At 37.3% G+C, this 15840-nt stretch overlaps 1 protein-coding gene across 1 annotated transcript in view; it reads right to left on the bottom strand.

Moving 5' to 3' along the window:
- The window catches only part of etnk2 (ethanolamine kinase 2), a 56091-nt gene that overhangs the window by 23104 nt on the left and 17147 nt on the right, over positions 1-15840 (bottom strand). Inside the window, exon 2 of the mRNA XM_039748489.1 lies at positions 1138-1397. Coding sequence (XP_039604423.1) covers positions 1138-1397 — 260 coding nt within the window. The remainder of the gene's footprint in view (positions 1-1137; positions 1398-15840) is intronic.

A 15840-nucleotide genomic window follows, 5' to 3' on the forward strand; every position in this document is an offset into this window, starting at 1 on the left:
GCAGGAACCGGGAGACTAGTCAGGATAAAGGGAAAGATGACTGCAAGAATGTACAGAGACATCCTGGATGAAAACCTGCTCCAGAGCGCTCTTGACCTCAGACTGGGGCGACGGTTCATCTTTCAACAGGACAACGACCCTAAGCACACAGCCAAGATATCAAAGGAGTGGTTTCAGGACAACTCTGTGAATGTCATTGAGTGGCCCAGCCAGAGCCCAGACTTGAATCCGATTGAACATCTCTGGAGAGATCTTAAAATGGCTGTGCACCGACACTTCCCATCCAACCTGATGGAGCTTGAGAGGTGCTGCAAAGAGGAATGGGTGAAACTGGCCAAGGATAGGTGTGCCAAGCTTGTGGCATCATATTCAAAAAGACTTGGGGCTGTAATTGCTGCCAAAGGTGCATCGACGAAGTATTGAGCAAAGGCTGTGAATACCTATGTACATGTGATTTCTCAGTTTTTTTATTTTTAATAAATTTGCAAAAACCTCAAGTACACTTTTTTCACGTTGTCATTATGGGGTGTTGTGTGTAGAATTCTGAGGAAAAAAATGAATTTAATGTAACATAACAAAATGTGGAAAAAGTGATAAGTCGTGAATACTTTCCGGATGCACTGTATGTATACCCTCGAATGTTTGCATATCGACTAGTGGGTGTTTACTTATGCATTTCTATAAAATACAGAAAAAATGTTTTAGTACTTGGAAAATAATAAAACATACACCTGAGGGCACCCTGTGATAGCAAATATTAAACCAAAAATCAAGAAATATATGTTTGCACAGAGTTAAGATGAATAGTAACATATGATAGCAGGAAATTTGCTTATATGCCAAAAGAGAATTTAAATACAGACCATTAAGGTACAAATGAAAACTGTATTTGTCTGCCTGGGACTGTAGTATGAGGAGTAAACGTTGTACTCTAAACCTCCATTAACCTCCTAGTAACATGGCTGAATCAGAAGAAATAAATTATGGGAAAAGATATAAATTCCACTCCAACAACTTAAGAGAGATATAAAGCAAATCCCAATATCCAAGAGTTTATGCAAATCAAACTTAATGAGAGTTCAGATTTTTTCCAAACAAAACATGACACTCATATAATATAATGACCTTATTAGTTACCTGAAAAGAACCGGGTCTCGCACAAGCTGTGGTCCCAGAGCTTCACCCTCCATAAATTCATAGCAGAGGCCATTCTGAAAAGTACAGTATAGATGTGGTGCACAACCATTGGCATGGAGGACCTGAAAACTCTTCAGCTCATTGTCACGATCCACAAACAGTTCTGTCTTATTTCCATACACCCGAACAAGTACCGTGTCTCCAGGTTCATCTTCCAGGTAACAGCCAACAAGCTTGTTAGTGATGCCATCAGTGAACAGCTGCAAAGGGTGAAAATGCACATCAGCAACAGCAAAATCCAAAAAGCATCTCTTCAGAAATTATATGGATTAAAATGGATATTATTGTGCGACTTTATTTCTTCTGTGTGTATTTTGACATGAAAATTTGAAGTGGAACTTATTTTAAGATCCAGTGTGGCTACCCATCAAAACATAATACTATAAAGTAATTTCAAAGATCACATTTTTATTAGCTTCATTTTTTCAAACCTGCCTTTTATTTGAATGCTTATAACCACTAGTCACACATTTTAGCACACTACACTGCCTTTTACTATGGTGTATTGAACATGAGGAGTTTGGCGAAAAGCAACATGATTAAATAAGGTTTGTCAGATTATAGTACATATCAGTCAAAAACATTAAAACACCACTATAAGCAGTTCAAGTCCAGTGAATAACCTGAAATGGTATAGAGGTATTCAGTATACTGTACTGTCAGAATTTAAAAAAAAGTTAAAAGCCAAGCAAAATGACACCTTTTATTGGCTAACTAAAAAGATTACAATATGCAAGCTTTTGAGGCAACTCAGGCCCCTTCTTCAGGCAAGGGACCCGAGTTGCCTCGAAAACTTGCATATTGTAATCTTTTTAGTTAGCCAATAAATGGTGTAATTTTGCTTGATTTCTCACTACATTCATAATGGCTAACACGGTACAACACCCTAGTACTACAAGAATGATAATATAAATTTAAACCATTTTAAAGCAACTACTTAAATTATATTTGCTATCCCAATTTAAATGCTTATATATATTTACTGCAAATTACATTCTTAATCACTTTAGTATTTGGTTAATACCAAGGCACAGTCTATTATGACTTGTTACAAGCCTCTGTATGCAATAAATTATTTAATCAAACAGACTCTGACAACACCAATAGCCCCTATTCATGCCCCTATTCATATTTGACAAAGACTGGCTGTTGATTAGCTCATTTACCGTCCTGCTTACAGATTAAACTTTCAAAAGTTTTGCACTTATTTCTCATAATTGTTTTCATTAGGAACACATTTCTTGTGCAGTGTTTAGCTTTCAGGATTGAGTGCAAATTAACTTATTCATTTAATACATCTTCCATGATCTTTTCCTTTTTTGCCATTTAACCCCCTACTCCCCAAACCTGTATTCTCTGCTCAGCTATTGAACTACATGTAATGACAGCTATTGTCTCATAAGGGTATATAAAAAAAAAAAAAAATGAAATGAAAAAATAAAACAAAAAACAATTTAAAAAAAATTGAGAAAATGCTTAACACCAGTTTTTTGCTGAGGTGCTGCAGCTAAAGGGAGAAAAACTTGAACAGACAAGCTTCAGCAAATACAGATGTATTCACAAACAACACAAGATTAATGCATAGGGTGTGTATGGACTACAAGCTATCAACAAAACTTCAAAATATTGAAGACTTTTAATCCTATATTTTTCTTCCTGCATACTACAGGACTTTCTATTGTGTAACCAGATGAAAAGAGTAGGTGATTCGCACTTGCTTCTACTGCGCTGACTGCTTATAATAATACAGTAATTGTGCTGATTTAGACGTTTTATTTCTCAGTTCCTCACAATGTGTATTTAGAATGCTTTGATTATTTTGGTTGTGTTTAATACTCATTACATCTTAAAATAGAGAGCAAAAGTTTTACTCTTTATGCCATCTGCCAGATAAGCTGCCACCTCATTTCTGTTTGGGCCCTTTAGTTTAGAAAGAAATACTGACAATTTTCGAAAAGGGGAGACACAGGAAAGCAAGGCAAATGATTCTGGTAAGCAGATGACACACAGAATGGTATTGTAGTGAAGTGGGTAGCATTTGCTCCACACCCATATGTTGTCTGGGTGGAGTCTCAATGGTTTCCCTGTAACTATGCAGGTTTTCCTCTAGGTCACGGGTGTCAAACTCCAGTCCTAGAGGGCCACAATGGCTGCAGGTTTGCATTCTAACACTCTTCTTCAATAGTGACTGGTTTTTGCTGCTAATTAACTCCTTTTCCTTTCACTCAAATGGACTTGTTTTCTAAGATTTGTTCCCCCGAATTTCTTCATCATTCCCCTGAATTGTTCTATTTCTTTCCTTAAATGGCACCCAAACAGAAATGAAATGTGAAGTGAGTGAGTCAACAGAAGACCAACTAAGTCAGGGCCTCAAACTCCAACCAATTGCTTCATTAGGCGCTGATTCTTGTTGTTAAATAAACCCGTTCTTTAATTCCAAGGCTTGTTGCTGCTCTCAATGTGCAATTGCAGACATTTCTGAAATTGTTCATTTTCTCTTTTATTTATTTTGCCTTAGTATTAATTAACTTGACTCAGGCCCCTTAGTTTTCTCTTTTTCTTTAATTAGTAGCCAAACAATAATGAGACACAAAACAAGCTACCACTTTGTGTGCCCATTACACAATATCTGAAAATAAAGAAAGGTGAAGGTCTCAATAAGGTTGGTCTCTCAGGTCACCCAAACATTTTGATGGTGGTCTTAGAAAAAACAGAAAATCAACAGTTTTGGAAATGTCTGCTGTAGCAGAATGAGAGCAGCAACAGGCCAGAGAATTAAATAACAGGTTTAATTAACAGCAAGAATCTGCTTTTCATTAAGAGATTGGTTGGAGTTTGAAATCCCAATTTAGCTGGTCATCTGTTGGATCGTTTCACATCTCATTTCTGTTTGCTGTCATTTAATGAAAAAAAAGGAATAAATTCAAAGCACTGAATCCTTATAAGCACGGCTATTAAAATTAAGGGAAAAGGAGTTAACGTGTGTGAAAATGGGTCACTGATTAGGAAAAGAGGAAAAGAATAAAAACCTGCAGCCCCTGTGGCCCTCCAGGCCCGGAGTTTGACACCCCTGCTCTAGGTACTCCAGCTTCCTTTCCACATCCCCTAAGATATGCTGGATATGTTGACTGGGGATTCCAAACTGGTCTTCTTTGAATATTAGTGGGGGTTTATGCAAGTTTGCCCTGTGATAGACAGGCACTTTGTCCAGAGCCATTTCCTGCCTTCTGCCTAGTGCTCTCAGCTGCCAATATCTCTAATAAGTATGTCTTGACAAACTTTCTATTAATATTTAATGAGGAAAATACCCAACACCCACAAGAAATCAAATCTAGCATTCCACTTCTTCGGTTCTCCAAAAAGTGACACTTTCACACAATGTACTGCGAATGAAGCACTTGAAAGTATTTTTGGATCCTTTAAAATGTGGGAGAAGGAAAAAATGAAAAGCGTAAAAGTGACACTCTGAATCACTGTGTCTAGAATAAAATTTTACAGAAACTTTGACCCCCCACATACAAACACACCAGCACTATATTCACATTCACCTCAGACAGCTTATATTTTTTTAGAATTCCTCAAAGTGTCAGAAGGAATTGTTTCTGTCCGAAGTTCTCTCTAGCTCCAGTATGATTGTCAAAATATCAATAAAGCGTTGCTTCATTCATGTCTATGAAACTAATTGTTAAGGGCCTTCAAATGGTGGAAAACTTAAAGGATGTAATTGTGGAACAAGAAATTCAACTTAAATATCAGAACATTAAAAAAATAAATGAAAAAATCTCAGATTGGATTATTAAATCAGATTATCTTTATGTTGCAATGACACTTGAGTAATGATTTTATTCAAACCAGATCAACATTATATTGTTTTATTGCCAACTGTAAATAATGCTTTTAATTCAAAAAGGCATTTCTGCTCCTCTGAGACAATGGACAAAGGTTTCTTTTTGTTCAGTGAGTAGAAAACATATTGCCAACAATTGTGGGCCTGTAAATTCTTACAAACCTATACATTATTCTAAACATGGAATGTACTGTAAAGCTTCACTCATTCTTTTCATAGTTTGCATTGCTGAATTATCAAAAGTTATCCACAGCCCACAAGTTACCAGTGAGATTAAGTAATTTTGTTTGGCTCAAGTTGCGGATACAGACATCTTGCAGAACAGGCCTGAAAAGCATGGAGGACAAAGTAATTTCACAAAGAAATAACCAATTACATTTTTATTAAAATGATCAATAATGTGGTTCCTGCCTTGATCACAGTGCTATTGGGTTTGGCAAAGCACACTGTTACTTTTTCCAAGCACAAGGGCTTGTTTTTTTTCTTGTGCCTACCACCCTGGGATGGGTTCATTCATTTAACACACCATATAGCCTACATTCTAAGCTGGACTAGCAATTTCTGTTTTTAATTTTGAGTGATGCTGGAACAAAAATGAATATATACAGACACCAGCTTGAGAAACAATCCACATCTTGAGTTGCACTTGTGACAATTAAGCTTGGAGAAATGTTATCTTTATCATAGTATTTATAATAAAGTATATATGAAACTTTCATTTTAAAATTTTCCAAGACTTTGCTGAGATGTAGCAGCATTTTCTGAGGAGATTCAAGGTAACAGGTCATCATCTATACTTATGCACAAGACCACCATATTTCAAGGTTGTTTGTGTATGTTGCAATAAACCAACAAATCTAAATGGTATTTTAACATTTCCAGGGGTGTCATCTTTCAAATAAATCATACATTTCCATGTTTTCTGATCTCTATCATTATTAATAAATGAGATTTGCACCCATGTATATACTAAGACAAAAAGCGTATTAGCTGACAGAATCTGCTTTTATCAAAGATCCCACCGACATTCAGCCACATACAGTGAAAGTTATTGCCAGTGCATAGCTGAAGTTCACAGCATTCCAATGATGTATAGTTATTTACGATTGTTTATTCATATTCCATGTCACAGCTATGTGACAGATCATCTTTACACACCTAAACCATGAATCAGATTCTGATCACAGTAATGAGAATAACGCAATGCTACGCTTGATTTTTAAAATCTGCTAATAGAGCATCATATTCAATTAGGATATCCAGATGATGTCTGCTGCATGTTCTACTTATGTGAGTTTCTTGAGCAGTGTTCTTTCAATTTCAAGTTAAGACTATCTGTAACATTTCTTAGTGTACCAGTGAATACTCTTTTGTGTTACCTGCGCCTCTCAGAACTTTCACATAAGGCCCCCCACCCCCCCCTAACCCCCGTCAATTGAATGTCACTATATCGTGCCGCTTATGACAAAAAAGTCTTTTCAGCTTGTGACTTCTTCATGGTATAATCCCCATCTACCCTGCCCCAACTGACATGCAGGGATCAATAATGCCATGTGATATTTTTAAATCATGTTTCTAATCGTGTTTGCTTTACCCCCACCATGCAGAAGTAAACATGATTAACACAGGGAAATAAAATCGAAGAGTGGCCTTGGTGTGGGGGTGGTTGAGGGAGGTTGAAGCAAGCATGATCAGAAATAGGATAAATAATATTACACAGCTTTGTCAACCCCTAAACTGTTAATAAATCTCATGTGCTCATAACCCAGCAACGGCCACCTGCACCCCAAAAGTGGCTGAGAAACACTGCTTTATGAGCGAGTGTATGGTGTGTGCGCGACTAGCTATGGGGCCCTGTCCAGGATAGTTTCCTGCTCCGCACACATGGCCTCCAGCAAAGGCTTTTATCCCCACCTCCATAACCCATCAATGGAAAAAGCTAATAATGAAAATGTATGTATGTACTTAGTTTATTATAGATGTGAAATACAAGAAAAAAGCAGCAGCAAAAAAATAAATAACTAACAACACACTAAACACACTTTGTGGGGCAACAGCAATAGAAAACAGTAGAAGATGTGTAATTTGCAGCACAAAAACCTCTATCTACTGTACAAAATGTAATGTTTCTATATGTCTAGCAGTAAACAGAAATTGTTTCAAAGACTGGCATGGAAAATAATTTTGAAAGAAAAGTTTTGGATGAGTACATAATTGAATGTACATAGTTAAAAATAGTTCATTTGTAGCTTTAGAGTGATATATAGTGTGCTAAATAGTATGATTTTGCAGTGCTATGATAGGACATCTAAACTTGGAACAATGACAGCTGATATATTGGGGAACAAAAGAAAATTGGTTCCATGATGGTAAATTATAAAATGTCTTAGTTATGTATAGTAAAATCCAGTTTTATGAAAACAAATACATAAAGCACCTATTTTTGTGTTTATTTAGTTGATATTGCTGTAAACAAAGATTTTAATACAGTGGGATGCAAAAGTTTGGGCAACCTTGTTAATAGTCATTATTTTTCTGTTTAAATCATTGGTTGTTACGATAAAAAATGTCAGTTAAATATATCATATAGGAGACACACACAGTGATATTTGAGAAGTGAAATGAAGTTTATTGGATTTACAGAAAGTGTGCAATAATTGTTTAAACAAAATCAGGCAGGTGCATAAATTTGGGCACCGTTGTCATTTTATTGATTCCAAAACTTTTAGAACTAATTATTGGAACTCAAATTGGCTTGGTAAGCTCAGTGACCCCTGACCTACATACACAGGTGAATCCTATAATGAGAAAGAGTATTTAAGGGGGTCAATTGTAAGTTTCCCTCCTCCTTTAATTTTCTCTGAAGAGTAGCAACATGGGGTCACAAAACAACTCTCAAATGACCTGAAGACAAAGATTGTTCACCATCATGGTTTAGGGGAAGGATACAGAAAGCTGTCCCAGAGATTTAAGCTGTCTGTTTCCACAGTCAGGAATATATTGAGGAAATGGAAGACCACAGGCTCAGTTCAAGTTAAGGCTTGAAGTGGCAGACCAAGAAAGATTTCGGATAGACAGAAGCGATGAATGGTGAGAACAGTCAGAGTCAACCCACAGACCAGCACCAAAGACCTACAACATCATCTTGCAGCAGATGGAGTCACTGTGCATCGTTCAACCATTCGCACTTTACACAAGGAGATGCTGTATGCAGAGTGATGCAGAGGAAGCCTTTTCTCCACCCACAGCACAAACAGAGCCGCTTGAGGTATGCTCAAGCACATTTGGACAAGCCAGCTTCATTTTGGAATAAGGTGCTGTGGACTGATGAAACTAAAATTGAGTTATTTGGGCATAACAAGGGGCGTTATGCATGGAGGAAAAAGAACACAGCATTCCAAGAAAAACACCTGCTACCTACAGTAAAATATGGTGGTGGTTCCATCATGCTGTGGGGCTGTGTGGCCAGTGCAGGGACTGGGAATCTTGTCAAAGTTGAGGGACACATGGATTCCACTCAGTATCAGCAGATTCTGGAGACCAATGTCCAGGAATCAGTGACAAAGCTGAAGCTGCGCCGGGGCTGGATCTTTCAACAAGACAACGACCAAACACTGCTCAAAATCCACTAAGGCATTCATGCAGAGGAACAAGTACAACGTTCTGGAATGGCCATCTCAGTCCCCAGACCTGAATATAATTGAAAATCTGTGGTGTGAGTTAAAGAGAGCTGTCCATGCTCGGAAGCCATCAAACCTGAATGAACTAGAGATGTTTTGAAAGAGGAATGGTCCAAAATACCTTCAACCACAATCCAGACTCTCATTGGAACCTACAGGAAGCGTTTAGAGGCTGTAATTTCTGCAAAAGGCGGATCTACTAAATATTGATTTAATTTCTTTTTTGAGGTGCCCAAATTTATGCACCTGCCTGATTTTGTTTGAACAATTATTGCACACTTTCTGTAAATCCAATAAACTTCATTTCACTGTGTGTGTCTCCTATATGATATATTTAACTGACATTTTTTATCGTAACAACCAACGATTTATACAGGAAAATAATGACTATTAACAAGGTTGCCCAAACTTTTGCATCCCACTGTAAATACTTTACAAATTTTGGAGTGTTACGCTCACTACTGTTCACAATTTGCAGCTCCTTTATTACATAAGCAAAATAAAAGCCACTTGAACACAAGTATTTATAACAGTCAAAAATAGCAAACTTACTATGCCGTCCTCAGCAGTCTTATCTTTGATTCCCAAAACATATTCTGTTATTTACGGTCCATTTTAATGGTTATGCATTAACTGCAATGCTTGTTTGACAGATCTTGCAATGCTGTTTGTGGAAAATATTTAATCTATCCATTCATCCATTTTTAACTTACTAATCTTACAATGCTGTGGGGAGCCAAAGCACAAGGCAGCAACCAATCCAGGCAGGCAGTGTGGCTTTGAGTACTAGACTTTTAATCACAAGGTTTCAAGTTCAGTCCATTTAATTAGTTGACTCTGAGCAAGTAATATTATACTGACTGTGCTCCAAAAGTAAAACTGACATACAATTCACATGTAATTATAAAGAGTCTTAAGAATGGAACAGGTGCTCAATAAATAAAATTATTAAAACTCCACAGAGGGTGCTATGCCATGTCAGGGCACATACTTAGCTACTAATAAATAAATAATAATAATAATTTTTATAGCACCTTTCCCATGCTCAAGGCGCTTCACAGAGTCTCATAAAGAAACAACAGGTATATGTAACATTGGATACTGATGTTTCCTGAATAGAACATTACAACAGATAGACACAGGATATACAAAGGCATTAAATAGAATAAAAGATAATAAACCAGAGTAAAATACTAAATTCAATACTAAAAGAAAGCCTAGCAAATAACATCATATGTGATGTAACACACACACAAATTATACTGTGCATCTAGACAGAGAGGAAGACTGAAAGAGGAGGACAGAATGTCAGGTTAAGTTAAACACCTTCCTGAACAGATGAGTTTTAAGTTGTTTTTTAAAAAGAATGAATGGAGTCAGCTGATCTCATTAATTTAGGGAGATCACTCCAAAGTCTGGGTGCTATACAGCTAAAAGCCCAGTCACCCATTGAGTGCAAATTAGTATGGGGCAAAACAAGATTGCCAGAACTAAAAGGACTTCAGTGGGCGAACAGGAGCATAGTGATGGAGAAGGTCAATGATGTAGTCCAATGCGAGGCCATTTAAAGCTTTGTAGGTTAATAATAGAATTATATATTCAATTCTGTAAGACACAAGGAGCCAAAGTGGAGGCAAAGCAGGACGGGTGTTATGTGCTTGCTGTTGCTGGTCCGTGTTAGGGCTGTTGGAGCAGAATTTGGAATCAACCACATCTGTAATATAAGATTAGAATTGGCACCTGCCAGTAGAGAGTTACAATAATCGATAAGGGATGTAATAAAAGCATGGACAAGTCTTTCAGCATTAGAAAAGGAGAGGAATGAGTGAACACAGGATATGTTACAGAGGTGAATGTAGGAAAGTTTCTTAATGTGGTTTATGTGAGCGAAATAAGAAAGGGAGTAATCAAAAATGACATCATGATTCCTTGCATTAGAAGGAGGTCTGATGAGAGCATCGCCCAGAGTGACTAGGAGCTCATTTTCTAAAGTTGCGCTTTAGTGCCAATTTGCAGAAGTTCAGTTATTTTTGCAATTTCATTTTAAATAGTTCTGTTCCAATCAAAGTTTTAATTTCACTGTGACAAGTTGTGAGCTAAGGAAGCCCTGATGAAGTTTCACTTTTAATATTAAAATAGAGTTGAATATCATCTATATAAAAATGATAACTCAGTCCATTGCTAGAAATGATTTGGCCAACGGGGATGCAAATTGATACTGAAGAGCAGAGGGCTGAGGACAGAGCCCCGAGGAGCCCCTTGTGTGACCAGTGCTGAACCGGATCTGCTGTTGCCATGTCTAACAAACTCTTGCCTGTCAGTCAGATAGGATTTAAAACCACTGGAAGGCTTTGCCAGAGATACCCAGAATACTCTCTATTCTGGACAGTAGAATGTTATGTCTGACTGTCAAATGCTGCATGAAGATCTAACAGAATTAATATGCTGATTTGTCCAGAATCTGTTGCCATAAGCAAATCATTAGATACCCAAAGCAGAGCTGTTTCACAGCTGTGCTGTGCCCTGAAACCAGAATTAGCCAAAGTTGTATATCTTGAAGAAAGTGGAAGAAGACTAGAATACACACTGTAAAAATCTGAAAACCCCATACAGTCAAAACACCAGAAAACATGCTAATCCAAGTTAAAAAAGCAACTTTAAGGAAATGAAAGAAATGGCTTATTTGTGGTCAAGCTATGGAAAAGAAACCACAAAAAGTACGCAATAGTGCACAACATATACATGGCTTACCTCTGATAACTACCAGTGTACGAGTCAAATAATACCAAGGTGACCAGCCAATACACAATACAACAAAGCAAATATATAATATTTTTCAACTGATAAACAACACACATGGTTCTTGTCTGGAGGCTGAATCCTAGTGCTATATTCCCTCTGCTCTAGTACAATTGTGTTATGTCAATAGGTTCTGAAAAATAACAACTCCTGAGGCTTATCTACAGCACCTGCTGTAATAGATGTAATTATAGACTGCCACATGTTGAAAATAAGTTGCTGCTAGGCCTTTATTATATCATGCAGCACATATGACCGATATAGCATCCCTGGGGCCCACCTCCTCCACCAGTTTGACATAACAGTGTACAGCACACAAGTGTTCTTAAACACAAAACACATGTTCTGAGGCAATCACTCTTTTATGGATGTGGTAAGTACTTGGGTCAAAAAAAAAAAAATCAATGTTACAAAAAAGAAGAAAAACACAGATTCTTTTATAATAATCTATTCATCCAGCTCACCTAGTCCAAAACAGGGTAATCTATCATGACAATTAGGTATCTTTGGGACAATACATACTCACAGTTACACTCATTCAGACACACCATGGGTGAGTTTAGGGCAAGCATTAACTTAATGCATGGATGGTCTAAATCAAAGGAAACCAATGTAAACATGTGGTGGAAAAGAAACCCCCACATAAAAGCAATCCCTACAGAAAATTGAACTGGTTTTCTAAGAGCTGAAGCAATGTCATTTTGCTGTTAAAAAAATAAATTAATAAATAAAAATGAGGCTTGCTAAATGAGAATGAATCTTTACAAACTATACTCTGTTACAACAAAAAAGAAAAAACAAGTATTTCTGTCTATCGTACTCTTATTAACTACACTCCTACTATCCCAGTATTGCAATCACACTCTACAACCAACACAATTTAATTTTAAATGTGTTATGTGCATATTCTCAGTATGGGAAAAATGATATAGTACTCATGGCAGCACAAGTCCTGGACTAAAGTTTGGTACAGTCACGGTGTGTGTGTATTTGTGTGTAGGATTTTCCCCAGGTACTCTAGATTGTCACCAGTATCACAAGGACATATGTGCTAGGTTAACCAACAGCTCTAAACTGGCCCTGCCCTGGATGAAGTCTGGTTCAGGGTGTGTGCACTCCTAGCAGGACTACCTAAGAAAGATATCAATCAGCTGCAGTTAGAATAGACTGCAGCAGCAAGAATCTTAAGTAGAAAAAAGAAACCTAAGCGCATCTCACAAGTTTTAGTATTGTTACATTGGTTACCCATGTCATTTAGAATTGATTTTAAAATACTACTCATAGTGTATAAAGCCTTTAAATAATCATGCCCCATCCTATATTTTGGACTGCCTATCCCCCTACACTCCAAGTTGTAACCTTAGATCTTCCAGTGGTGTTCTGCTTATAATTCCAAGAACCAAGCTTAAAGGAAGACATTATGCAACAAAAATACAGAACACTTTACCAATATAGACACATCAGGCTAATACTGTGGAACATTTGAAAAAAATACTAAAAAAAACATTCTTTATCTGGCTTTTTTGTAGCTACCTTTTAGTTGTACACTTAATGAACTATATATTCATAGAATTATCATCTTTTTCAGGGATTTGCAATCTTTACTAATCTCTACTTCTCTCTACTTTCTTTTCCAGTTCTTCTGTAGTGGTGTTTTGGGCCACCACCACCTGACCTGTGATGCTGGAATGAAGGCAGGTGCCCCGGCTGTCCACAAGACTGACTGCATCGAATCCTCTGACACGAAGCCTGGAAACAATGAGAAATGATTTAAGCACATTTATGTTAGGTAGAGTGCCCAAAGTGGCTGTGTGGTCTTTTGTCCTGGAACCCCTGCATATTTTTTTTTCTTCCAGCTTAACAGGAGCTTTTCAGTTGTTTTTCTGTCCTCCAGGCCATCTGACCTTATCACAAGAGTTATTGTAAGAGACTTAAAATACAATATTTTATATAAGGACAATACTCTTCTACTAATTATTTATCTCTCTTATAGGGAAATTATGGATTTATTTATTTTTAATTATGTATTTTTGTTGTTGCTTATTCATTATTATTCTTACCTAATCTCATTTCTTATTTTCTTTTCTTGTAACTTTATCTTTGATATTTGGTAAAGCACTTTGAGCTACATTCTTTTGTATGACAATATACAAAATACATAAATGTTGTTGAAAGTTTGTGCTCCTAAATGAACTAGCAACCCATTCTAGGTTGATTCCTGCCCTGTGTTCAGTGCTTCCAAAAGCTCGGGTTCAATGCCCCTAACCTGGATAAACATTTTTAAGAAAGTATTCATTCAGGAAAGCTGAACCAGGAACACATGAGCACAGGATCTATTTAAGAATAAAAAAAGATAAGTTGCCACACATCTTGTTTGTTTTCTTTCCACGCATTTGTGGTTAAAATGTGACATGTTGCAGAGAGACAAACTATTTTGATAAAATTTGCCTTCTATGATGGTGATTAACCTGTGTCTCTACTACATCCATGGCTTGGGCACAGGATAGGGGCCAATCAGGTGTGGAAGTCACATAATACCTGTATAAGGCCACACTTTTAAATACCATGGTACCTTAAAGAATCCAAATTAAGAGGTCCTGTATTTGCATTTTTGGGTTGAGAAGGAAATTGGAGGAAAATTTTACAAGCAAGGTAGCTATTACCATGTTTATGAGAATATCATTGTATATTTAAAAATTGTAAGCTAGGTACTGGTGGGGAGAAGTGGAGGCTCTGAGGCTAGGGACCTGTGCTGGCAATAGGAAGGTTACCGTTTCAAATCGTGTAAGTTTCAGAAGTGATTTCACTCTGTGGGTCCTTGACCAAGACCTTAACCTGCAATTTCTCTGTCCTGAGAATGATGTTGACCTGCATACAGCACTGCAAGCAGATCCTACAACTTCCAGGGAAAACCTGGGTGGCTGGTGGCTTGATTGGTAACCCAGTCACTGTAAAAATCCTCATTCAAGCCAGTGTGGTGCTCAGGTGTCCCCTGTTCCAAGGCTGTGCTCAGGTCTTAATTGGGGATAACAAGGTGTTTTTTTGATTGGAGCCCAGCTAGTATCATTTTCTATGAGTAAGATCATATTGGAAGGCTCTGTTTAGAATCCTATTACTGGTCCACTGCTTCAACTATCCAATTATACGTGGGAAAGAATTAAAGTTCTCTACTGCTGCAAGAGTTATAAATTGCACTTTCAATGTTTGCCTTTGTTTAACAATGTGATCTCCAAATATCAAGGACTTTTCAGTACAGTTAAAGCAGAATCATTATACATGCTACTGTTCATCCATTTCAGGTTTATGTGAATGTTGCCATAATGTGCTTTAAACATCATGATTTTGGGTGAGATGAGCTAAGATGGATGAATGGACAACATACAAGCTTAGATTGGTTTCTTTTTTCTTTTAATACCTAAAATAAGTCATCTGTGTTTAACAGTGGAATTCTTTCTAGCTAAAAAACACTCTTTGCCCTCTGTTTTACGCTTAAAAAGGCAGGTCATGTAAACCCAGCTCTGAGAGTTCCCATTGCCATGCAAAGAATATGCACAACGTGGCCATGTAAACAAGCTGTTTTCCACTTCACAGCACATTTCCAGGGCAATGACTTAGCATGCGGTGATGGAAAAGTGCACTTCAATTGAAATTATCAACATGATCTACAGAGATATTTTGCCCTGTTTATTTTCAGTAGGTTTAAAATAAAAGGGACATAATTTCATGCCAAGAATGTTTAAATGTGCAGACAGGCAGTCTCATTATTGTACATAAGTAATGTTAGCACAAAGACTTTATGAGCCCTTACTAAAAACTAACAAATAGCTACATCACATCTTAACAAAGGATTCTTAATCTCTATTTCAGAACATAAAAACAAGAAAAAAAAAGAAGCACTTGTTCTCTGTTTCACTCTGTCATGATTAAAAGATGAAATACTAGATCACAAAATAGAAAAAAAAATGGGAGTTATCTGCAAACCCTTTGTCTCCTTTCCACTAAACAATCTGAAATCCAGTTTCAGATTTTAATGCCAATACAAATAACTTCCAGTTTTAGGATCCCTAGTGCCAGTCATATCCAAGTCTTTTTCAAAGTCTAAGTAAATAATATTGTAAGGTATCCATCCATTATTCAACCTGCTATATCCTAACACAGGGTGACGGGGGGTCTGCTGGAGCCAATCCCAGCCAACACAGGGTGCAAGGCAGGAACAAACCCTGGGCAGGGCGCCAGCCCACCGCAGGGCACACACACACACCAAGCACAAACCAGGGACAACTTAGGATCGCCAATGCACCTAACCTGCATGTCTTT

This window comes from Polypterus senegalus, chromosome 3 (genome assembly GCF_016835505.1).
Source record: "Polypterus senegalus isolate Bchr_013 chromosome 3, ASM1683550v1, whole genome shotgun sequence".
Classification (NCBI taxonomy): domain Eukaryota; kingdom Metazoa; phylum Chordata; class Cladistia; order Polypteriformes; family Polypteridae; genus Polypterus; species Polypterus senegalus.